This window comes from Myotis lucifugus, unplaced genomic scaffold (assembly GCF_000147115.1).
Source record: "Myotis lucifugus unplaced genomic scaffold, Myoluc2.0 scaffold_1099, whole genome shotgun sequence".
In the NCBI taxonomy this organism is placed as follows: domain Eukaryota; kingdom Metazoa; phylum Chordata; class Mammalia; order Chiroptera; family Vespertilionidae; genus Myotis; species Myotis lucifugus.
In genome coordinates, this window is record NW_005872147.1 from 17869 (window position 1) to 42027 (window position 24159).

The following is a 24159-nucleotide window of genomic DNA, read 5'->3' on the forward strand; positions in this document are numbered from 1 at the left end:
TTGTTGTTTTTTAATCCTCACCCGAGGATAGTTTTCCATTGATTTTAGAGAGTAGGGAAGACAGAAATATCTATGTGAGAGGAACACATTGATTGGTTGCCTCCTGCATGAGCCTAACCAGACCTAAGCCGGGGAGGAGTCTGCAACCGAGGTACATGCCCTTGACTGGAATTGAACCCAGGACTCCTTGGTCTGCAGGCTGATGCTCTATCCACTGAGCCAAACCAGCTAGGGCGAGACGGCTTTTTTAATACCACACACCAGAGACCGAGGGTGGTGCCTGGCACACAGTAAGCACTACACATAGTAGCCATGACTGTTTTTTGTTTAAAACTTTGGAATCAGGCATAACTGGGTCCTCCCCGGTCCCCGCCCCCAACCCCCCCCCTCCGTTAAGCTTTTTTTTTTTAATTTTTATTTTCTTTATTGATTAAGGTATTACATGTGTGTCCTTATCCCCCCTTTGCCCCCCACTTCCCCCGCTCATGCCCTCACCCCCCCTAGTGTCTGTGTCCATTGGTTATCCTTATATGCATGCGTCTCAAAGTCCTTTGGTTGATCTCTCCCCCTTCCCCCCACCCTCCCGGCATACCTGGGTCTTACCTTGTCTGGTGGCTTTAGCCCTTCACGGATGGGTGACTTTGAGCAAGTTACTTAACTTTCACTGAGCCTTAGTGTTGTCAGTTGTAAAGTGGGTAGAACAGTGTCACATCACAGGGCTGCCAAGAATGTTGAAACAGATAAAGTACAAATGCAGAGTTTTGGGACAGGGCCTGGCTCATGGTCGGTTCGGTATTTTTGTTATAATCTCTAGCCAGCAACCGGAGAATAAAAAAGGGATAAGTGGGCTTGAAACTCATGAGTAATCCCTGAGGGATTTTTTTGCTAGTTCTTACCTCTAGACCTACAAAAAAGTGGTTGAGGGTCTACTGTGTACCAGGCACAGGGTCTAGTTTGGGTGCTGGGAAGACAGCAATACTAGTGATAGTAATGATAACACAGACCATAGCTAACACTTATCCACTATCTAACAGTGTGTAGTGATTAAGATATTACTAGCTGAGCCCAGCCAGCGTGGCTCAGTGGTTGAGCATTGATCTAGGAACCAAGAGGTCACGGTTTGATTCCCAGTCAGGGCACATGCCCGGGTTGCGGGCTCCATCCCCAGTGGGGCCTGCAGGAGGCAGCCAATCAATGATTCTTTCTCATCATTGATGTTTCTATTTCTCTCTCCCTCTCCCTTCTTCTCTGAAAGCAATAAAAATATACTTTTAAAAAAGCTATTACTAGCTGATAGTAAAACCCAGAAATCTCTAAGGCTCAACACAACAGAAATTTATTTCTTGCTCATGAAAAGCCCTGTTGGGTATTTGGCAGGTGGCTTTCTACATGGTGACCCAGACCCCTTCCAGCCTGTGGCTCTGGCCTTGGGACCTCAACATTATTTCCTTCCAGCTGGTGAGCAAGCAAGGAGACACACCATTCCTCATGGAGGATTTTTTAAAAATGTTTTTATTGATTTGAAGAGAGAGAGAGAGAGAGAGAGAGAGAGAGAGAGAGGGAGAGAGAAATACATATTCACATGAGAGAGAAACATTCTACCGGTTGCCTCCTGCATGCACCCTGACCGGAGATTGAACTGGCAGCCTGGGTATGTGCCGTGACCAGGAACCAAACCCACCACCTTTCGGTGTACAGGATGACACCAGACTAACTGAGGACCCGACCAGGGCAGCTCTGTGCTTTCTGTACTCAGAGCTGAACCTAGCTTTGCCCACCCCTGTACATTCCTAAAAAACTAGAAGACTGTGGCCTTTTCTGTCTCCTGGATGCTGACTCCATCCCCTGAGCTTGGAGGGCTCTAGGACCCAGCAGTTGGGGAGCCTGTGTGTGTGTGTGTGTGTGTGTGTGTGTGTGTGTGTGGTGAGAGTCCTTTCCCCGTGGTCCCTCCCCTCCCTTCCCTACCCTTCCCCCTCTCCATTCTTTCCCTTTCCTTTCTCCCCCACCCCTTCCCCTCTCCACTCCCCTCCCCCTCGATATCCTAAGTCTTCCTTCTGTTCCCTTCTGCCTCCCTCCTCTCCCCTCCTCTGCTCTCCCCTCCCCTCCCCCACCTCACCCCTCCCACCCTGTGGTCACATGGGGGCACGGATTAGAGCCTAATCTGCCCAGTGCTCAGCACTGCAGTCTGGCTGTGGGGTGGGCTGTGTGGACTGAGCTAGTCTGGGGCCTGGGAGAAGGGCCTGGAGAGGGGTGCCCGCAGCCTCCCCCCATGAGCTTGGGGCTGGGGGGGTCCTTGGAGGCCCAGCTGGCACTGGAGACCGTTATCCAGGTGGGTCCTGCGGGCTGTGCCCACCCCATCCAGTTGCTCTGGAAGGAGCTGGTGAGGAGTGGATGCATCTTGGGGGTCCCGTGGTGGGAGATGTGGTGGTAAGGTGCACAGGGGCTCCAGTTTGCACCCCCAGCCTGACTGGACTCAGGGTAGAGGGGTATGCAGGGCTCAGCTGCTGTGGCTCCCTTATCCCAGTGCCCTGCGGAGGATGGGGGTCCCTCCTCCCAAATTTTGGGGTTAGGGTGACTTCTGCTGGCACGCACGGTGGGATCCTCACCTAGCTGGGTTGGAGCTGGGTTGGAGCCAGCTGTGGGGTTTGGTTCTCTGGCCCTGGAGGAGCCCCCTTTCCTGGCAGGCACACAAGCGTGTCCTTCCTGGGGGTGGTTTTTGCCATTCTAACACCCAGGCTTCTATCCATTTGGGGGATTTCCTGACGGCCTCCTGGGCACCCACATCTTGGGCGACAGGCCTTTGCTCCTTCCCTGGGACACTCAGGCCACAGAGCCAGGGTCCCAGGTTTCCCTCAGACCCTCTCTTTCCCCGCAGGCACTGGAGAGCAGCGTCCTGGGGCCGGGCCAGGAGACCGGCCTGAGTGTGCAGGACCCGGCCCAGGACTGTCAGCCCGCCCCCCTGCCTGCTCTCCTCAGGGAAATCGTCACCGGAAGCTTCTCCAAGCCTGAGAGCCCAGGTACCATCCTGCCTCTCCCCTGCACAGCCGCTGCCCACATCCTCCCTCCTCTCACAGCCCCTGCTCAGTAGTCATGATAACAATAATGATTGCAGCTTCCACGTCTCCCCACTGGGAGGCAGGTACACCCGGTTTACAGATGAGGAAAAGGAGGCTTAGAGGTGTAATTTGCCCCGATGTGTTCCCCACGTATTGCTGCTAGAAGGCAGGGCTGAGCATCCCCTCCTTGCTGCAAAGACTTAAACCCCAAACGCCATATTCTCTCCCAGGGAAGGTGTGAGCTGGGTGAACCCGAGATTATAGCTGGGGGGGGGGGCGCAGTTCAGCTTAGCTCAGGGCTTTGCAGAAATCCAAGGGGTGGTACTGTCCATCTCCCTTCTCCCCCCTGCCCCCCGCTCCCCCCCCCCCCGCCCCAGGAAGGCTGATGGGCCCCTGCTCCTTCTGGTGGGTGGAACTCACACCAAATACACAGTTTGAGAGTCTGAGAGGGGCACACTCAGTCCCAGCTGGAGGTTGCAGCTCTCCTTGGGCGTGTTCCTGGTATTCCTGCCATGGTCCTTGTCTAACCTCAGCCTCCTTGGGGCCCCTGGGAGCCACAGACAGGGACTTAGACAGCCCTCCCCCCCGGGGGGAAGAGCCGAGAGGCCTATGGCATATGTCCAGTTCCATCAGGTGGAAGGGAGCCCACAGGATAGAGTTCCTTTTCCCTGTGGCCTCTCCTTTTTTCCTCTACTTCATCCTTCTCTTCCTTACAACTTGACCTACACTATCTTGAGCCCTGGTCTCAGAAGTTACCTGCTCTCCTGGGTCTGGTTACTATTCCACCCATTTTACAGATCTGCAAAACTGAGGTCCAGAGAATAGCAGTAGCTGCAGAAGGAAGGAGCTAGAACTTGGGGCCTAGTCTCCTGATTCCTAATGAGCTTCCTTCCTGTACCTCCTGGGCCTGCTGGGGCCACACTTCAGCTGTAGTTGTGTCCACTCTAAGTCTAGCCCTAGGCCCGTGGCTTTGCCCACCTTCCTGTTCTCTGTTTGTGTGACCTGGTGCTGGGTCCTGGTCCATCTTCCTGCCTCCACTGATGGGTAGGGCACCTGGAGGGAAAAGGGAAGATGTCCCCTTGGCCCCAGCTGGAAGCTAACCACATGCCTGCTGTCCCTCTCCAGCCCTGCTGTCGGCCACAGAGATGGCATCAATGCTGTCGCTGCAGGAGGAGAACCAGTTGCTGCAGCAGGAGTTGTCCCGCGTGGAGGACCTGCTGGCCCAGAGCCGTGCCGAGCGTGATGAGCTGGCCATCAAGTACAACGCGGTCAGCGAGAGGGTGGGTGCTGCCTGGGGGCTGAGAGCTGAGCCAGCTGCTCCCTGGATGTGAGGTCAGGGAGATGTCCAGGGCAGGCCTGCACACTGGGCAAAAAGGTGGGCCTGGACTCAGGCCGGCCTGGGTTCGAACTGTGGCTCCGCCAACTTGAATGGCCTTGAGCAAATCACTCTGCTCCTGGAGTCTGTTTGCTTTTCTTTTTTAAAAATTGATTTCAGAGAGGAAGGGAGAGGGAGAGAGAGATAGAAACATCGATGATGAGAGAGAATCATTGATCGGCTGCCTCCTGTATGCCCCACACTGGGGATTGAGCCCGCAACCCAGACATGTGCCCTGACTGGGAATCGAACCTTGACCTCCTGGTTCATTGGTTGACGCTCAACCACTGAGCCACGCCGGCCCGGCTCGGAGTCTGTTTTCTGTAGTGGGGATGGGTTTGGGGCTTCACCCAACAGTGGCTGGGCTCTGCGGCAAGACTGGGGTAGGCACAGGCAGCCACACTCCCCGTGGGGGTGAGGCCCAGCCATGGGAGGCGAAGCCAGGCCTGCCTCCAAGTCCAGACGGGTTCACTTCCCCTGGGAACCTGTGCCTCAGGCTTGCGGGGGTCCCAGGGCCTGGCCAGGAGGTCGGTGTGGCCAGGGCCAGAGGTGCAGGTTGTCCTCTGTACACTGTCTTCTCTGGACCTCCAGACTCCTAGGAGGTGACCCTGGGGAGTTGGTGGTGGCTGCAAGTGGTGGAAGAGTTGCATGAGGGAAGGAGAATGTGTGTAGATGGAAAATGCGTGCGTATTACTAACAGTCATAATAGCAGCCACCATTTATCGAATGCCTACTGGCCAGACAGGTGCTGGGTGCTTTACATGTAATGCACCAGGGGTGGGACCATGGTGATGCTCATTCACAGAGGAGATAATGGAGGCTCAGAGAGGGAAGGCACTGTGCTTGGGGTCACACCGCCAATTAATGCTAGTCTCTCGACTCCCAGCCCAGGGCTCTGCATTACAGCTTTGTTTCTTGGGGGTGGGAAGAGATAGTTGGGCTGGGAGTCCCAGGGGGCAGCTGGCCCCTGGGAAGCTGGAAGGACCTCAGACATGACGTTCTGATGTTGCAAATGGGAGACTGAAGCTGCTCAGGGTCCCCTGGGTGGTACCAGGACCCCGGCGCCCACCTGCTCATGCGGGGCTTGCACACCCCTGTAGGGAAGAGGGCTGAGCAGTCTGAGTGCGGCTGGAGGCTGTGCCTGTGTCCTGGTGTCTGCCCGCCCGGACAGGCCCCTGACTTGTTGGGACTTGCAGGGAGCAGGCCCCCAGCCCTGGGGATAGCTCAGAGCCAGTCTTCCCAAGGTTTGAAGCGGGTGTGGGGCGCGAACTGGCTCGAGTTCCACATTGTCGGTGATGATGGGGCCCTGAGCCAACCCCCTCCCAGTTTAGGCCTCTCATCTTTTGGCCCCTGGCACGCTGCCAGGCTCATGGGGGGCTGCCTCTTAGATGCCAGCTTCTGGCTGACAATGAAGCCAGCACTGCCCCCCTGGCTGGCAGGAGAAGGGAAGAAGAGGGGACAGGCGACAGGTTCCTTTTTCTACTAGGACACAGCTGCTGGGGCTGGGGCCTCAGCACGGGGGTAGGGGGTCTGCGTTAAGTCTAGAAAATTCCACCATGTGGCCAGGGAGACCCCGAGTAACTTGTAGAATGAACCTGGTGCTTGACTGTCCTCGGAGAGATGGTGTCAGTGCCCCCCCTGGAGGCAGGGATTGCAGGAGCATGACCTCCGGGCCTTTCTGGGTCACAGAGAACATCAGAGCCTGGAGATCACCTATTGCAGGTGGGGAAACAGACCCAGAAATGAGTGTGATGGGCCCAGGGTCAGTGGTGGAGCTGGGATGAGGCCCTGGTCTGGGCTCTGAGGGCCTGTGGCACTGTCTGTCCCTGCTGCCCCCTTGTCCCCATGCTGCAGGTGGCAGGCTTGCCCCTGTGGCCATAACTGTTGCATGTGGGCTAGGTTGGCGGGCCACAGCATCCCTGGGAAAAGAGAGTGGAGGTGAGGTAGGGATTTGTGTCCTGTTGATTGCATGTAGGGAGACAGGCAAAGGGCTCCCAGCAGCCACCTCCAAGTTCAGAAGGAGGCCCTTAAGCTCCCTGTGGAGCCCCCCACCCCCACCCCATTCTTCCTGTCCCTGAGGAGCAGGTGTTGGGTGAGACAGCTGGGATGGGAAGGAGGGAATGGCCACCCCCCTGGATTCTACAGAATGGGCCCCCTGGGCTTCCTGTGTCCATGGCAACCTGGATAGAGTGACTCGAATAATAACGGTACTAGGGCAGTGGTTGCTAGGGGAGACTGTAAACTTCTTTCATCCCTGGCTTGGTGACACCCTTCTCTCCTTTTGAATTACTAGTAAAATTGAAAGGCTGTTTTGTGAGGGGTGAAGTTCGTGGAAAGGGGCGAGGTATGGTTGGGAGTGACCCGGGCCTGGCTCTGAGCCCTGGGGAAGCAAGTGGAGTGCCTGAGGACTGCCTGAACCCCTCTAAATCACAGAAGCAGATAGCACCTGGCCCAAACACCTGTGTAAAACACACAGCACAGGCCACAGTAGACCCACACAGACACACAAATGCACAAACACACCACAGCAGAATCTGCACCCACAGCCAGGCACCACCCAGTCCCACCCAGGTGTGGAATGTCTCACACAGGTGCAGAGTCACAGCAGTGATGTATCCATCCTGCGCACAACACAACACATTGTCTCACATGTTGTGGACACACACAGCCAATGGTCAGCACAGAGAACAGAGTCACCGACACACACACCACAGACACTCAGAGCCAGACACATGCTCCAACTCACAAACATGTGAACACACGGGGACACACAGATGTACCCACCTGCACCACAATGTAGACCTGTGACCACAGACACCACCTCTCTCAGGTCCCCCGGAGACGCTCAGGGTCCCAGGTGGAGACAAATGACAAAATACTCCCCACTCACCCCCGTGAGATGCACCTGCATTGATGCACAACACACAGCGTTTCAGTGCCACCGCCGGCACGCTCGGATGTGGGCACTGCCGGTCCCCTGACTGAGGTGGACGGCTTGCAGACACTGGTCACAGGCCTGCAGCCCAGCCTTCACAGAGACCCGCATACCACCTCCTCCCACACCTGCAGACCGAGTTGTTCCCCCAACTTGAATTGAAGCCCCCACCAGCCCCTCCCTGTGGGTGGCTCCAGTGGCCACAGTCACCCTGCCCCAGTGCTGTCCTTGGGGGAGTGGGGGAGGCAGAGAGGAAGTTGTTTCCAGCTTTCTCAGTGGCTCCTTAAGCATGTCCTGGGCGCACTGGATCAGTGCAGGGAACAGCTGGAGGGAACCGGCACCTGCCACTAACCTGGCCTGGCCCCGTTATTAGTGTGGGGAGAGCAGCTGTCTTTGCCGTTGGCTTCCCTGGGACTGGGCGTGGGTGGACGTGTGAATGCCCTGCCCAGGCTGTAGATGGCGAGTGTGGGCTGGTGCCAGAGTCCACTGGGCTGGGCTGTCTTCCTGTTGGCTCTCCCTGGGCACTGTCGCTCCTGTTAGTCGCACTCATCCTCAGTTGCTTCCCCCACAGGTGGAGTCTGAGGGGCCCCCTGGGACCAGCAGGTGCCTAAGGAGGATAGAGGGTTCCAAGGCTGTTGGAGCAGCCAGAGCCAGGCAGGCCTCCTTCCTGTGCCTGCAGGGCCTGATGATGGAGCGGCTGCGAGCCACCTGGGGGTGAAGGAAGGGCGCTGGCAGCAGAGGGCTTCCCATGAGGTCAGGGAGAGGTGGGAGCCTGAGGCCGGGCCGGGGCTCAGGCATTAATAAGCCACACGGTATAGAACATGCGTGTGCACCTCTTACAAATCTGAGCGCTGCGTGTAAGGGAGTCGGGGCAGGCCAAGGAGTTCATCTGTGTCACCCTGGGGATGTTTGACACCGCCTGTGTGCCTTATGTGTATGCATGTCTCTGAGCTCAGTAGGCATGCATTGATGCCTCTGTTTGAATGTATTCACATGTGCTTATGCCATTAATTCATGATCCTAATGAACATGCCACTAACACTGCTGTAGGCCTAAGATACAATGGGAACAACAGGCTTTCCTGAGCTCACTTGGGTTTGGGGTGGGAAGACATGGACACGGATCTAAGAATCATCAACCGCAGTGGGGTTAGTTGCTTTGGGAGAGAGGCTCACAGTGCACCAGGGCCTCTAAGGTTTACCCCAGGTGCGTCTTTGTGTTTTGCATGCACATGTTTGTGTGTCCATGCATGCCCCGTCTGTGTGTCCAGGCATGGCTGCCTTAGGCCATGCATATGTGCATTGCATCCAGGCTTGCCCAAATGTGCCTGCAAGGCATTGTGGGTCTGGGCCCAGCCTGGTGCTCCCTGCAGACGCCTGTGTCTGCCTTCCCTGGAGACGGAGGACTCTCACCCAGGGCCCTTCCCTGCAGCTGGAGCAGGCTGTGCGGCTGGAGTCTGGGGAGCTGGAAACACAGGAGCCCAGGGGGCTGGTACGGCAGAGCGTGGAGCTGCGGAGGCAGCTGCAGGAGGAGCAGGCCTCCTACCGACGAAAGCTGCAGGCCTACCAGGAGGGCCAGCAGCGGCAAGCCCAGCTCGTGCAACGGCTGCAGGCCAAGGTCAGGGCCGCCCACTCCTGCTCCTGCCTACCCAATGTGCTTGCTCACTGTGCCCTGCCCCCACCCCCTGGGGCTGACCATTGCTCACCACCCATCCCCAGATTCTCCAGTACAAGAAGAAGGGCTCAGAGCTGGAGCAGCAGCTGTTGGAGAGATCCACAGAGCTGGAGCAGCAGCGGCTGAGGGTGGGTGCCAGGGCAGGGCAGGGCAGGCCCTTTCCTCCTCGTGCCCAACCTGATGCCCACTTCTCCCACCCAGGACACAGAGCACAGCAGAGACCTGGAGAGCGCCCTCATCCGCCTGGAGGAGGAGCAGCAGAGGTGGGGCACCCAGCAGGAAGCGGAGATGGCGGCAGGGCGGTCCTCTCCAGCCTTGAGCCCATTGGTCCCTCTTGGTCCCACCCAGGAGCAGCAGCCTGGCCCAGGTGAACGCTATGCTCCGGGAGCAGCTGGACCAGGCGAGCTCAGCCAATCAGGCTCTGAGAGAGGACATACGCAAGGTGACCAGTGACTGGTCACGCAGTCGCAAGGAGCTGGAGCAGCGGGAGGTGGCGTGGAGGCGTGAGGAGGAGGTGGGCACAGGGTTCTGGGAGGCCAGTGGGGCCTGGTGGGTCCCGCCTGAGCCAAGGGGAAGGGTCTTTGTAGAGTGGAGAGGACTCAGGCTTCGTGAGAAGGAGCGGGAGGCCCTGCTGGCCACGGGAGCCCTTTAGGAGAGGTAAATAGTTGTCATAATCACAGTTGGCCTTGATTGCACATTCCATGTGCTGCGTGTTCATTTTTTCCCTATTTCTCAGAATAACTGAGCATGGTAGGTGCTGTTGTCCTTATTTTAAAGAGAGGTTAGTAACCTGCCCGGCCATGCGGCTGGGGTGCAAACCTCGGTGCCAGCACTTTCTGCCCTTTCTCGCTGCCTCTTGGGACTGCAGGGCCATTGAAACCCATTTTCCAGTGCCAGAGGGAGGCTTGGCAGTGAGAGGCTGACAGTTTCGACACGGCCCTGTGTGCAGGCCCAGACCTGACCCACCAGGAAGACCCCCTCCCTGGGCAACAGTGCCTCCCAGGATGGTCAGAGCTGGGGCAGAAGCGGGTGGCCCTCCCCGCAGCCCCTCACTCACCCTGTCTTCCCTCCAGTCCTTCAACGCCTACTTCAGCAACGAGCACAGCCGCCTGCTCCTCCTCTGGAGGCAGGTTGTGGGGGTCCGGCGACTGGTCAACGAGGTGAAGATGTCTACCGAGAGGTGAGGCCCGGCTGGCGGAGGGGTGACGTGGGGAGATGCTGCAGCAGCAGCTGGGGGGCACCCACTTTTTTTTTTAAAACATCATTTTTCTGCCAAACCGGTTTGGCTCAGTGGATAGAGCGTCGGCCTGCGGACTGAAAGGTCCCAGGTTCGATTCCGGTCAAGGGCATGTACCTTGGTTGCGGGCACATCCCCAGTGGGAGGTGTGCAGGAGGCAGCTGGTCGATGTTTCTCTCTCATCGATGTTTCTAACTCTCTATCCCTCTCCCTTCCTCTCTGTAAAAAATCAATAAAATATATTTAAAAAAAACAAACATCATTTTTCTTTTCTTTTTAAAAAAATATTTTTATTGATTTCAGAGAGAAAGAGAGAGGGAGAGAGAGATAGAAACATCAATGAAGAGAGAGAATCATTGATCGGCTGCTTTCTGCACGACCCCCATTGGGGATCGAGCCCACAACCCAGGCGTGTGCCCTTGACCGGAATCCAGCCTGGGACCCTTCAGTCTGCAGGCCGATGCTCTATCCACTGAGCCAAACCGGCTTAGGTGGGCACCCACTTTTTAAGTTGAATTCAGCTCAACTCAGTTGAACTTCAGTCCAACCCAACACACCTACGGGCCCTTGGAGATGCAGAAGCAACTATAATAATGAACTCTTATTATGATCGTGGCAGTCAACATTTACTAGGTATTTCCTCTGAGCTAGGCTCTTTGTACATTTCATTTCATCTCATATCCAGCATCTCTGTGAAGTAGGAATAGTAATATTTCCCATTTTACAGATGAGGACATTGAGGCTCAGAGAGGTAGAATGACCTTTCCAAGGTCACATGGTGGTAAGTGGCTGAGTCAGGATTGACAACTGCTTTTAATCCACTAGAATATTCAGCTTCTACTACCAAGGACCTTACCACCTCTAGTGATAAAAGGAAATAGAACCCCCCACACCCAAATTCTAGACCAAGGAAGTGAGTGGTCAGTGACATGAAAGTGGAGCAGAGAATGTCCTCAATTCTCACAAGGATGGGAGGGTCAGAAAGACGCTTCATAGAGGAGGTGGAATTTGCACTGACCTCAGGGATGGGTGGGATTTTAACTGGCAGAGCTGGGGCACTCCAGGCAGAGTGTACAGCCTGAGCAAAGGCGTGGAGGCGGGAGAAATGGCACTGGGGGTGGGGATGGGGTTGGAGAGAGAGGCAGGTGAACAGAGGGGGCTAGCAGGGGGCTGGAGGGGGCTGGCATGTTCCGGCAGGGGGCTCGGTCCTGCTTGGGCTGAGCAGGTGAGGCTGTGGGGAGAGCCCAGAGACAGGGAGACCAATTTGTTTCCTTTTTTACATTAAAAATGTATTTAATGATCTTTTGTTAAAATATCAAATATTTAGTGTGTCCAGATTCCCAATGGACTCATCAATGTCACAGATGGTTTGCTTCACTTCTTGTCCTGACAGTGTGTTTGAATCAGGACCCGCAGATGTTCACAAAATGCGATGGGCTGATTTGTCCTTTAATCTCTGTTATTTGTTCAGGAAACTGGGACAGTTGTCCGAAGTTTCCCACAGTCTGGATTCTGTGGTGTCATTTAACACCTTTGTCCCCTGTGGTTCTTATAAACTGGACGTTGGATTTAAGGCTTGATCAGATTCATGTTCAGGGTTTTTTTTTGTTTGTTTCTTTGGGTTTTTTTATAAGGCTTCTTCGTAAGTGCTGGGTGCTCTTTCATCAGGAGGCCCCGAATGCCTGGGCGTCTCTGTGCACCGGCAGCCTCAGATGCTCAATGCTAAGGCCCAGGCATTCATCAGGGTTGCAAGATTGTGATCCTCTTCCGTCACTCCTTCCTGTCTCAGCTGGATTCTTCCTTAATGAGTCACCTCCTCTCCTTGCGTTAGATACCCAGTGGTACCGTTCATTCAGGAAACGAGAGGATTTAACCCATTTGATGTATTTAAAGTATGCTCTATTTTTAATTAGAATTTAAAATTTTACTTTTTAAAAATTTGATTTTAGAGAGAGGAAGGGAAAGAGGGAGAGAAACGTCGATTGGGGTGCCTCCTGCACGTGCCCTAACCGGGGATCATGTGCCTGATCTGGGAATCGAACCTGCCAACTTTTGGTGTATGGGAGGACGCTCCAACCAACCCAGCCACACTGGCCAGGACCTAATATTTTACTTTTGAATAATTCATATGTTCACAAATTCCAATTTCAAAAGGGTGTATGGTGAGAAGGCCCCCTCCCACCCCTGGCCTCAGACACTCCTCTCCTCTCCCTCCTGGAGGCAAGCAATATGCCTTCAGGCTTCTTTTTTTTTTTTTTTAATATATTTTATTGATTTTTTTTACAGAGAGGAAGGGAGAGGGATAGAGAGTTAGAAACATCGATGAGAGAGAAACATTGATCAGCTGCCTCCTGCACACTCCCTACTGGGGATGTGCCCGCAACCAAGGTACATGCCCTTGACCGGAATCGAACCTGGGACCCTTGAGTCCGCAGGCTGACGCTCTATCCACTGAGCCAAACCAGTTAGGGCCTTCAGGCTTCTTTTTATACAAGCAAATACAGCAGATCTCTCTCTCTCTCTCTCTCTCTCTCTCTCTCTCTCTCTCTCTCTCTCACACACCCTTTTATATATTGTTAGAATTTCATCTTTGCAGTTCTTGAAGATGCTTTTTTTTTAAATAATTTATTTTAGAGAGAGAGAGACATCGATTTGCTGTTCCACCCATTTATGCGTTCATTGGTTGATTCTTGTATGTGCCCTGACGGGGGATTGAATCCACAACCTTGGTGCATTGGGGAGATGCTCCAACCAACCAGGATACCAGCCAGGGCTTGAAGATGCTTTCTTCACCGCATAGTTCTAACTGAGTTACAGTGGGAGTGGTTCTATTTCAGGCTCTGAAGAGCTTCCCCATTTGTTTTTCTCGGCTACAGATAGCCCACAGAATGGATGTGTCATGTTAAGAGCAGTCCCCTTTGATGGCTATTTAGGTTGCACCAGCATTTTTGGCCTGAGCATGCTGCAGGGGATCACTTTATACACAGGCCATTTCCCAGGTGTTGGGGCATCTCTGTAGGATAAATTCTTAGCAGTGGAGTTGGTGGGTCACAAAGAGCCCATCAGTTAGTCGTTTTCAGAGCTCTTTCTAACTGCCTTCAGCTGTGGTTGCCCTCCCAGCAGTGTGGGGGAGGGTCTATTTTCCCATAGCCTCACCCACACCGTGCATTATGTGACTTTCCCCCCATTCTAATAGTGACAAATGGCATCCCAGTGTAGTTTTAATTGACGCTTGGGAGCCCACCCCCATCCCATCCCTGCTGTGTGTTCTCTCCACTAGAGATCTGCTGCAGTTGGGAGGGGAGCTGGCCCGGACCTCACGAGCTGTCCAGGAAGCGGGACTGGGGCTGAGCGCGGGCCTGCAGCTGGCCGAGAGCCGGGCCGAGGCAGCCCTGGAGAAGCAGGCGCTGCTGCAGGCCCAGCTGGAGGAGCAGCTGCGGGGCAAGGTGCTGCAGGAGGAGGGCCTGGCCCAGCTGCAGATGCAAAGCAACCTGGACAAGGCCGACTTCAATGCCAGGTGGGTGCCTGGTAGGTGCCACGTGAGGCAGGGGAGGAGGGGTCTGTTCACTGGGGACGGGCTTGAGGTCAGCCAGTCTTCCCAGACACCCCGTTGGCAGAGTGGGAAACTGAGGTCCAGGGGGCTCTTGCCCAGGGCACATCACAAGCAGTTCAACCTCTGATACCAAATTTGTTTCCAGCTCCTACAACCTCGACAAGTCCCAGGGTGCTTCCCCAGGAGACAAAGTGGGGGGCAACCTCATTCATTCTCATTTACAGACAGAAGTGACTTGCTCAAGGTCATACAACCAGGGAAGTGAATCCTAGGGTCCCTGCCTCAGGTTTGGGGAAGCATGCAGGACACAGAGCTGGAGGGTTGGAGGACAAGCTGGGGTGAGTCTCCCATTCACCTCTGTTGCTCCCCCACCTCCAGAATGACAGAGCTGGCCCTGACAGTGGAGCGCCTTCAGAACCAGAACCTGGAGAAGGATCGGGTCAACAAGGCCCTCACTGAGAAGCTTGAGGCCCTGGTGAGATGCAGCTGCCCTCGAGGTGTGGCAGGGCGGGATGGGGCACTGACCAGACCCGTGGGCACAGGCTGAGGGCCGGGCTGTTGGGCCCCCCTGGAGCTTCCCACTCAGACTGTATCACCCTCATTAATTGAGCATCTAGTGCGTGCGAGGCTTAGTGTGAGCACAGTTAACTCTTATCCCATTTCATCCTCTCAGCAGCCCTGTAACAGGAGCCCCTTACACAGATGAGAAACCCGAGGCCCAAGGGGAAATACTTGTCCAGAGACTCAGACTGGGGAGGCAGGACTTGCGCTCATGCCTGTAATCTGCTAGTCCAGGGCTCTTTCTCTTGGAACTCAGCTGCCTCCCCACCCGAGGGACACCCCTCAAAGGTGCTGCCTGGGTTGGTCACCCTTCTGTGTGGGTCCAGGCCCTGTTCTATGTCCAGCTCTTCCCCAGCAGGCTGTGTGACCTGAGGTGGGACACTGCACTTCTCTGGGCCTCGTCTGTTCAGGGCACTTAGGGCTGCTGCACTATGGCCATGGCCTTCGAGGCTGCCTGGTGGGTGGGGGCTCAGGGAGGGAATGAGTAGGTTTCGGATCAGGGCACAGACCCTGACCACCCTCTCCTCGTCTCTTCACCACTCCAGGAAGCCCTGCAGCTCCAGGAGCAGCCCGCCCTGGACACAGAGGAGGGCGAGGGGCTGCAGCAGACCTTGAGGGACCTGGCACAGGTGTGAGGTGGGAGGGAGCCCGGAGAGGCCAGAGGGTGGGAGCCCTGGGCAGGGCAAGGCCAGGCAGTCCAGGGCCGCCAGCTCCTCTGGTGGCCTTGACCAGAACTGCCAGTGGCTGGGGAACCTGGGGTCCTGCCTGGGCGAGGTTCCGGCCCATCTGTGAGAAAGGCCGCGTGATGTCTTCCCAATACATGGGAGGCCGCACCTGGCGGGCTGAGGGCTGTGAGCTAGTGGAAGCGGAATCAGGAAGCCTTGTTGGAAGGGAGCTTAGGCTGTGCCGCAGATTTGGGGATGAAGCTAGTCACATGGCCGCTGCGGGCCCGCTGCCCCTACTGGGCGTCTTTACCCAACTAACCTCCCTACTGCCCCGCTCCTCTGCCTCCCTACCCCACCCCGCAGGCCGTTCTGTCCGACATGGAGAGCGGTGTTCAGCTAAGTGGCTCCGAGCACACCGCTGATGCGTCAGAGGGCAGTCTGCGGGGGCTCTCGGGCCCCCGGACTCCATCCCCATCGAGGCGCTCCTCGCCCGGCCGCGGTCGCTCCCCGCGCCGAGGCCCATCCCCAGCCTGTTCGGACTCCTCCGTGCTAGCCCTGATCCACTCCGCCCTGCACAAACGCCAGCTACAGGTCCAGGTAGCAAGGGGAGGGGCTTGGGCAGCTGGGGGCGGAGCCTGGGGAGGGAATGTACTTAGGTTGGGTTTGCTGGGGACCTCGGAGATGGAGGCTCAGAGTCCAGGTGGAGGGCTCAGCATAGGGAGTGGAAGCCTAGCCACTCTCCTGCCTCAGGCCTAGGCCACAGAATAGGCTGCTGTACATCCCTGGAACTAGCACAGAAGCAGGGGGCTCTGAGGGCTCAGTGGCTCCCCCGGGCTCAGGGGTTCCCACGCCACAGGACATGCGTGGGCGCTACGAGGCCAGCCAGGACCTCCTGGGCACACTGCGGAAGCAGCTTAGTGACAGCGAGGGTGAGCGCCGTGCCCTGGAGGACCAGCTGCAGCGTCAGCGGGACAAGACCGACGGGGCCACCCAGGCCCAGGAGGATGCCCAGCGCGAGGCCCAGCGTCTGCGGAGTGCCATCGACCTCCTGAACAGGTGCCTGGGAGGTGGGAAGTGGGGGCCTCGGAGAATCAATCAGTGTCTGGGCCCAGCCCCAGCCCCAGCCCCAGCCTGTAAGCGTGCACCAAGACGGTCCTAACGAGCCATGTGTGTATGTTTTCTGGCAGTGAGGTAGCAAACGTTTCCTGTACACCTACTGTGTGCCAGGCTCGTGGCCAGGCATTTTATGTGTATAATCTCCAATTAGTCTTCCTGCCAAAGTCTGAGAGGCTTGTCCAAGCTCACAGGGTGTGGCCGGGATAGGAATCGGAACTGATAGCAAAACCAATGCTGCCCGTGCCTTGGAAGGAGAAGGCTTTTATACTGTGTGCACAACGGGCACCTCACTTTGCATTCTGCTATTTTTACTTACTATCATGGTGTATGTTTTTCCGCCTACTGCCAGCTATTGTGTCTCGTATGCTTAAGGCAGTGGTTCTCAGCCTTCCTAATGCCGCGGCCCTTTAATACAGTTCCTCATGTTGTGGTGACCCCCAATTTCATTGTTACAAATTGAACATAATTAAAGCATAGTGATTCATCACAAAAACAATATGTAATTATATATGTGTTTTCCCATGGTCTTAGGCGACCCCTGTGAAAGGGTCGTTCGACCCCCAAAGGGGTTGTGACCCACAGGTTGAGAACCGCTGGCTTAAGGGTTGCTACTTGAAGCGATGAGGTGGGACAGTGAAAGATATGACCGCCATCGGCCCCCAGCCTGAGCTGGAAACCCCAGCTGGCTCAGGAGGCACCCTCCCGTTGCTTGTGACTGCTGGAGTTGGGAGAATGGCAACACCCTGCAAATTGTCAGAGTTCCCCGTTGCTGCCTCCCCCTGTCCTGCTCTGGCTACCATGTGCTGCTGGCCTGTGCAGCAGGAAGCTCAGAGATCTGGGCAGACCCAGCTCCACTGGGCCTCCCAGACGGGGGGTTGGGGGGTTATAGAGGCATTTCTGGTCATATGGACTAGCAAGCTGGCAGCACAGTTGCCCACATATCTCAGGAGCCTAACCTCTTCAACCTGGTGGAGATAGTGCCACTGCCTCCATCTGTTCCACTGAGCCCCCAAGTGGGCAGTTTGGGGGAGAAGGTTCCCTCTGCTGGGATGAGTCAGCTTCAGGGAGAGGTAGATGAAATGAGTTGGCCGTGGACATGGTCAGGGAAGGCTTCCTGGAGGCACGTGCCTTAGAGGACGGAGGATGTGGCTCACATGTCGGACAGCAGCACGGCTGTTTTCCCCGATGGGAGCAGCCCCAACATCCCCTTCAGCTCCTCTACCCCTGGTCCTGCAGGGAGAAGGACAGTCTGGCCCATAGCCTGCAGGCGGCCCAGCAGCAGGCTGAGGAGCTGCGGCAGGAGCGGGAGAAACTACAGGTGACACAGGAGGAGCTGCGGCGCCAGCGGGACCAGCTGGAGGAAGAGAAGGAGGACACAGAGCAGGATCGTGCGCGGGCACGCAGGGAGCTCGAGCGGAGGTGCGTAGCTTCTGGCCTCCCTGCCAAGGCCACTTGAATGGGCTTTAGGGCTCCTGACAGTGTCCCTGGGGGCTAGAGAGCACCTGTCCTCCTACCGTCTTGAGAAGTCCTCCGGTGTGGGGTCTTCTGATCAGTCCTGTCTCGGTAAACAGGCTCAGGGAGGTACAGTCATTTACCTGGGACCCGAGAACTGGAGGAAGGAAGCGTGTGGATGGTAATAATAACAATCATTAAAATACCAGTAGTAATATTAACATTATTTTTTAAAATTAAAGTTACAGTAATATTAGTATTAATATCATTTTAAACAATTAGATCATCTTATTTAACCCTCAGGATAACTCTATGATATAGGAGCTGTTATTAGCCCCATTTTATGGATGGTAAAACTGAGGCACAGAGAAGTCATATAATTTCCTTAAGGTCACAGCTAGTTAGTAAAAGAGCCAGGATTTGAACCCAAGCATTCTGCCCATCACTCTGAAGAGTTAACCTCTTAACCACTGCACTGTTTACTTCTCTGAGACATAAGTCATAATGATATCCAGTACATTATTCTTGTTTCTAAAGGCCTTTGAAGAGCTATGTCAGGCACTATCCTACATATTTCATGTATCCTTAAGTAAGTCATGTATCCTTATAACAACTTTGTGAGGCCCATTTTGCAGATGTGAAAACTGAGGCCCAGAGTCACAGAGCCAAAAGGCGGTGACCCTGGCTGTCCTTCTGGTAAGGCTCTTGCCCCCAGGGCTCCTGCCTCAGCCCTGACCCCCAGCCTGTTCCAGGTTGGCTGGCTGAGGGAGACGCAGGGCAGGGAAGTGACATGGGGCACCCCCCGCCTTCTGTCCCACAGCACTAGACAACTAGAGCAGCTGGAGGTGAAGCGCTCAGGGCTGGCGAAGGAGCTGGTGGAGGTGAGGGAGGCGCTGAGCTGTGCCACGCTGCAGCGGGACATGTTGCAGGCTGAGAAGGCCGAGGTGGCCGAGGCGCTGACCAAGGTGTGTCCCTGTTTGCCCCACAACCACAAACCTACCTCCGCCCTGGGCCCCAGACCTTCTCACCCTGGCCACAGACTGACCCCTATTTCAGGCTGACCCCCGACCCTGATCACAGACAGAACCCTTCCTTCTGGACTCAGGCTAACCTTTGACCCAGGCCACAAACCAACCTCTGACCCCAGACATAAGTGAATTCACCTCTATTAGTGGCCATATCCCTGCTTTTCCAGACGCTCCTGGGCAGTGCCTGGAGTTCAGGTCATCCGGCCCATCTCTGGTCCCGGGCCTGGGGTCTGTGAGGATTGGGGCACAGTCCTTAGCGAGTGCCTGCCCCACTCCCTGTCGTCTGGGCCCTGAACAGTGCCTCCCCCAAGCCCGCTCTGGGGAACCCTCTGCCCTGCTCTGCACAGCCCTGCGGTGTGCAGCAGCTTTTAAGTGGCTTCCTAGACACTAGGCCTCTGCAGTGATTTCTCACCGTGCGTCTCCCTTGTCCCTCTACCCCGTCTGTGTCTCTTGTTTCTCCCCACCCTCTTGCCTCTCCCCATCTTCCATGTCTCTGCACATCTTTTCCCATCGCTCCCGTCTCTGTCCCTCTCTCGCCATCTCTCCCCACCTGACTGTCTCTGGCCGCCCCGTTCTGGCCCCTGCAGGCTGAGGCTGGCCGCATGGACCTCGAGCTCGCGATGACCAAGCTGAGGGCAGAGGAGGCCTCTCTGCGGGACGCCTTGTCCAAGCTGAGCGCCCTCAACGAGAGCCTCGCACAGGACAAGCTGGGCCTGAACCACCTCGTCGCCCAGGTATGTCCCCCTCCTCGCCCCCCTGTGCTCCCACTCAGAGACCCCAGTAGGCGTCTCAGGCCCAGCCTTGGCCCACATCCTGCCTCGCTGTACACCTCCCTGAACACCTCTGTCCCCGTGCCTCTCTGTCTCGCTGCCTGCCTCTTTCTGTCTCTGACTCTGTCTGTCTGTCTATCCTCTTTCATGGTCTGAGAGAAAAGAAGTTCTGTGGACCCTTCTCCCTTCTTCCCTCTCCCCAGTGTCCACTGCCCCTTCCCCCGAGGAAGCCTCCCTGGGCTCTGTGATAGGTGGGTGGGTGGCCCTTGGTCCTGGGTGGGACCCCTTTCCCCAGGTGGAGGGGCTGGGCTGATCTGCTCACTCACCTCCACCCCCACCGGCCTCACAGCTGGAGGAGGAAAAGGCAGCCCTGCTGGGCCAGCAGCGGCGAGTGGAGCAGGAGGCCACCCTGGCGAGGGAGGAGCAGGAGCGGCTGGAACAGCTTCGGCTGGAGCAGGAGGTGGATCGACAGGGCCTGGAGGGCTCCTTGCGGGTGGCAGAGCAGGCCCGGGAGGCCCTGGAGCACCAGGTCCCCACACTGCGCCAGGAGCGCTGCCGGCTGCAGGAGCAGCTGGCCCAGGTGGGTGATGTGGAGGATGGGGAGCAGGTGGGGCCAGGGTTCTAGCCTCCCAGCCTCCGACACCTGTCCTGGGTAACTCGCAGGCTCAGGAGCCTGAATGTGGGCTTAGGTTCAGCCCCACCTCTGCTAACTGGGCCCTTGGGCAAACTACTCCACCCCCCCATGCCTCAGTCGCCCCATCTGTACCACGGGGCCAAGCGTTCTTATCACAAAGGGCTGTTCTGAAGAGGACGCCCGTGGGAGCACTTGGCAGCTGAATCACCTCCCAGTAACAATCCCAATGTGATGACAGGTGGAGAATTTTAGGACTGGGATGTGAGACTTGTTGGGAGAACACACTGGAAGGGACTTCAGGGTCTTAGGGACACAGTGACCTTTATATGGCGGGCGGGGCTCCTGGGAGGGGCCTCTAGGGTATGGGCCACGGCTGCAGGGAGCAGGGCTCCGTGTTTCCATTCTGAGGCCTGCAAAGCAGCGCTCCTTGGTCTGTTTTATATACTCAGCTTCTCTGGAAGGTCAGGGGTGTGGAAGGGGCTCTGGAAGTCAGGGGTGTAGAAGGGGCTCTGTTATGACCCAGACTGAGTGAGGACACTCACGTGTGTATGTGTTGCAGGTTCAGAGAAGTCTGGTTTGTCCAAGTACACACAGCACATCAGGGTGGAGACTGGGCTTGAACCCTGCTCTCCTGCCTGTTAGGCCAGGGCTGGATCAGGCCCGGGGTTGGGGTCCTGCATGGTGGGCAGGCTGGGGGGCTCTGGGGGAGGAGGGGAGGGTGCTCACAGTGCCTGGGTGGGTGCCAGCTCTCCCGGCAGCTGAGCGGGCGGGAGCATGAGCTGGAGCAGGCACGGCGGGAGACACAACGGCAGGTAGAGGCGCTGGAGCGGGCGACCCGGGAGAAGGAGGCGCTGGCCAAGGAGCGGGCCGGTCTGGCTGTGCAGCTGGCGGCAGCTGAGCGTGAAGGCCGAACCCTATTGGAGGAAGCCACACGCCTGCGGTAAGGCTTTAGGCTCTGCCCAGCCCACTGAGGAGGGTGGGCGGGGGTCTGCCTGGGGCCACCAGCCACACCCTGGCATTGGCCCACACACAGTTGCTGAGGAGCAGGGCTTGCCAATGCGTCCTGGCTATGGCTCAGGCTTCCCCAGGGAGCGTGGGACCGGCTGGGCAGGTAGGCTGGCACCTGGCCCACGGCTGGCCACGCCCTGGGATCCACAGTTTCCTGGGGCCCGGGAGGCCGAGTCCTGAGGCCTGAGGGATTGTGTGCTGCAGCTTGGAGAAGGAAGCCCTGGAGAGCAGCCTGTTTGAGGTGCAGCGGCAGCTGGCCCAGCTCGAGGCCCGTCGGGAGCAGCTGGAAGCTGATGGGCAGGCCCTGCTTCTGGCCAAGGAGGCCCTGACGGGTATGGGGGGACTAGGGGGTGGGTGAGGAATACCTGATTCTAACCCAGACTAACCTGTCAAGGTCTGGGGTCTCACGGAAGTTGGAAGCACTGGCTTTGGAGTCTGGCTGACCTGGGTTCCAATCCTGCCGCTGCCGCTTAGATCTGAGCTTTTTTGAGCAATTCCCTTCCCCCCTGGGCCACAGGTTCCTCATCTGACAGTTAGAGGTGACTGCCAGCCTTCTAAGGCTGTTGCCAGGAAGGCGTGAAGCAAGCATTTGAGGCCTGTCACAGCGCCTGGCTGAGCCAGCGGTGCCTGCTGCTTATTGTCATCAGGGCGCTGAGAGAGTTCTGAGTTCTCCGTGGAGCCGTCACTGCTTTTCTGAGCGACTCTCTCGGCCCTGCAGTCCCAGCCCCGCTTCTCTCCACACGCCCCACCCGGTTTCTTGGACCATGAAAATTAATCTCCCCGTCCTCGTCCACCTGAGCCAGACAGAACTAGAAAGGGAAATGCTGAAAGATGGGGGGGTGGTTTTTAGATGGTCCACAGTGGGTGTACCCACCCCGTGGTCCCTCCATTAGTGCTCACAGCCCACCTAGTTTGTCTATGGCTATTAGTCATTAAAGGAGACGCCTCACGGAAAGCTGTGCAGCTTTGGGAAATTGTCTGTCTCCTCTGAGCCTCCATATCCTCCTCTGTAACTGACCCATAGTAAGCAATCCACAATGGGGTTGCTATCCTCCCCATTTGTGGGAGCCTCCCCATCAGACATTTCATCCCTTTGATGCCATTCCAGGGAGGGAGGGAGTGGGGCTGGGCCCGTGGGCTCAGGCAGCAGATGGGAAAACTGAAGCCCAGGGGGTGAGGAGCTTCTCCAAGGGAACCCGGCCTAGGTACCTGGTGGGCCCTCTCTCCTCTGGGGTTTTGCCTACGTGGCTCACCTGGCCTGAGTCTGCTGGTCCACAGGGAGGTTCCGTTCCAACCCAAGTCTGTCCCCTCCCACCATCCCTGTGCAGGAGAACTGGCAGGCCTCCGGCAGCAGATGACAATGGCAGAGGAGAAGGCGGCCCTGGACAAGGAGCTGATGGCCCAGAAGCTGGTGCAGGCTGAGCGGGAGGCCCAGGCCTCTCTGCGGGAGCAGCGGGCAGCCCACGAGGAGGACGTGCAGCGACTCCAGCGAGAGAAGGTTCGGGTAGCGGGGTCAGGGTGGGCGGGGCTCTGCTCTCTCTCCTCTGTGGTCTCAGGCGAGTCATTCTTCTCCCTCTGCCTCGGTTTCCACCTCTGTGAAACAGAACTTTATTTCTGTTCCGGAGGCCCTGGGAGCAGCTGGGAGGAAACACTGGGGACTCCTTATCAAACATGCAGATTCCCAGGCCCCGGATCTGGTCTGGCCCTGGTGATCCTGATTCAGGAAGGCACTTTCATTTGTAAGAAGTGCCGTTTGCTTATGAAGGACCACTCTAGGACCTGAACACGTAGTGCGAAATGTGAGGAGCCAGGTCACTACAAGACAGAACAGAGCTGTCTAAGAACACTGGCTCTGGAGTCACATTGCCTGGGTTTGGATCTGATCTAGGCCAGACTGCAGGATGAGTTATACTGGTTATGTCACCTATGGTCTCTGCCTTCATTTTCCCATCTGTAACGATGGGGATGAGGATAGTACAGGGGATTGTGAGGATGAGGTGAGATAGTCCATATAAAGGGCTTAATATAGTGACTGTCACTTTGTAAACGCTGCATAAATGCTGGTTGCTATTTTCACATAGGAGAACAGGACTCGGGGTGGGCAGGGCTGCCTGTGTCAGAGGTTCAGGCTGTCCTGCAGGACTCCAGGGGGCGCCATGTGTCGTCTTGGCCTTGGCCTTGTAGTATCACACTTGTCCAGCAGGTGGCAGTGAAGCACTGGAAGTTTCACAAAGGTGCCGGGCACTGCCCTCAGACCCTAGGTGGGGCGTTCTTTGCCTGTGGGTTCTACCCACCCAGTCCCCAAGGAGCAAACTCCTGTGCAGTCTTTACTCTCCCTGCCCCGCCTGACTTGTCCTCTTCATGTCACCAAATCTGTACTCTTTCCTGCTACTCTGCCACCCGCAGCCCTAAACCCCTTTTATTCCTCGCAGCCAACCCAACTCCCCTCAACCCCTACCTGCAATCCAGGTTCTTTTTTCTCAGTTCCTGAACAACCCTAGTCTACAATTTAGATTGCTCCTCATCGCTCTGGCTTCAGGCTCTCTGTTGCCCCGACTGTCCTCAGAGTCAGGCCCACCCCTCCCTGGTTGCTGCCCTTGGCTCTGGCCCCATTGCTCACCACGTTCCCCTCGTAGTCCACACCCCAGTGACCCTTACATATTATGATTTCCCTGTGTGCCGTGCTCTCTCCTCCCTCCAGGCCATCTCTGGGGCTGCACTCTGGGCCTGAGGTTCCTTCCCCCCCTTTTCCTGCTGACTGGTACTCATCTCTCCTCCAGGAAACATTCTCCGACCCCCATACCAGGGCGGCTGCTCCTCGGGGCTCGTGCAACCCTGGCTTGTCCCAGCCACAGCCCTTAGCAGCCGTTTGTAGTTTCACCTTGTAGTTTCCTGATCACCTGTCTCTCAGGGTCTGGGGTACAGGTGGCCTTGCAGCCTCATGGGTCACATGTGCTTGGGCCTGGCCCCCAGGAGGCAGCATGGCGGGAGCTGGAGGCAGAACGGGCCCAACTGCAGAGTCAGCTGCAGCGGGAGCGGGAGGAGCTGCTGGCCAGGCTGGAGGCCGAGAAGGAGGAGCTGAGCGAGGAGATCGC

The 24159-nt window shown here is 56.7% G+C and overlaps 1 protein-coding gene across 1 annotated transcript in view; it reads left to right on the plus strand.

Annotated features, from left to right (window-relative positions):
* The window catches only part of CROCC (ciliary rootlet coiled-coil, rootletin), a 45048-nt gene that overhangs the window by 6947 nt on the left and 13942 nt on the right, over positions 1 to 24159 (plus strand). The window contains 20 exon segments of the mRNA XM_023748052.1: positions 2876 to 3017; positions 4182 to 4336; positions 8798 to 8983; positions 9085 to 9168; positions 9242 to 9303; positions 9389 to 9554; positions 10114 to 10220; positions 13558 to 13794; positions 14209 to 14305; positions 14937 to 15020; positions 15420 to 15653; positions 15913 to 16112; positions 17409 to 17591; positions 18445 to 18589; positions 19240 to 19386; positions 19772 to 20002; positions 20803 to 20996; positions 21269 to 21396; positions 22393 to 22562; positions 24038 to 24157. Coding sequence (XP_023603820.1) covers positions 2876 to 3017; positions 4182 to 4336; positions 8798 to 8983; positions 9085 to 9168; positions 9242 to 9303; positions 9389 to 9554; positions 10114 to 10220; positions 13558 to 13794; positions 14209 to 14305; positions 14937 to 15020; positions 15420 to 15653; positions 15913 to 16112; positions 17409 to 17591; positions 18445 to 18589; positions 19240 to 19386; positions 19772 to 20002; positions 20803 to 20996; positions 21269 to 21396; positions 22393 to 22562; positions 24038 to 24157 — 3072 coding nt within the window.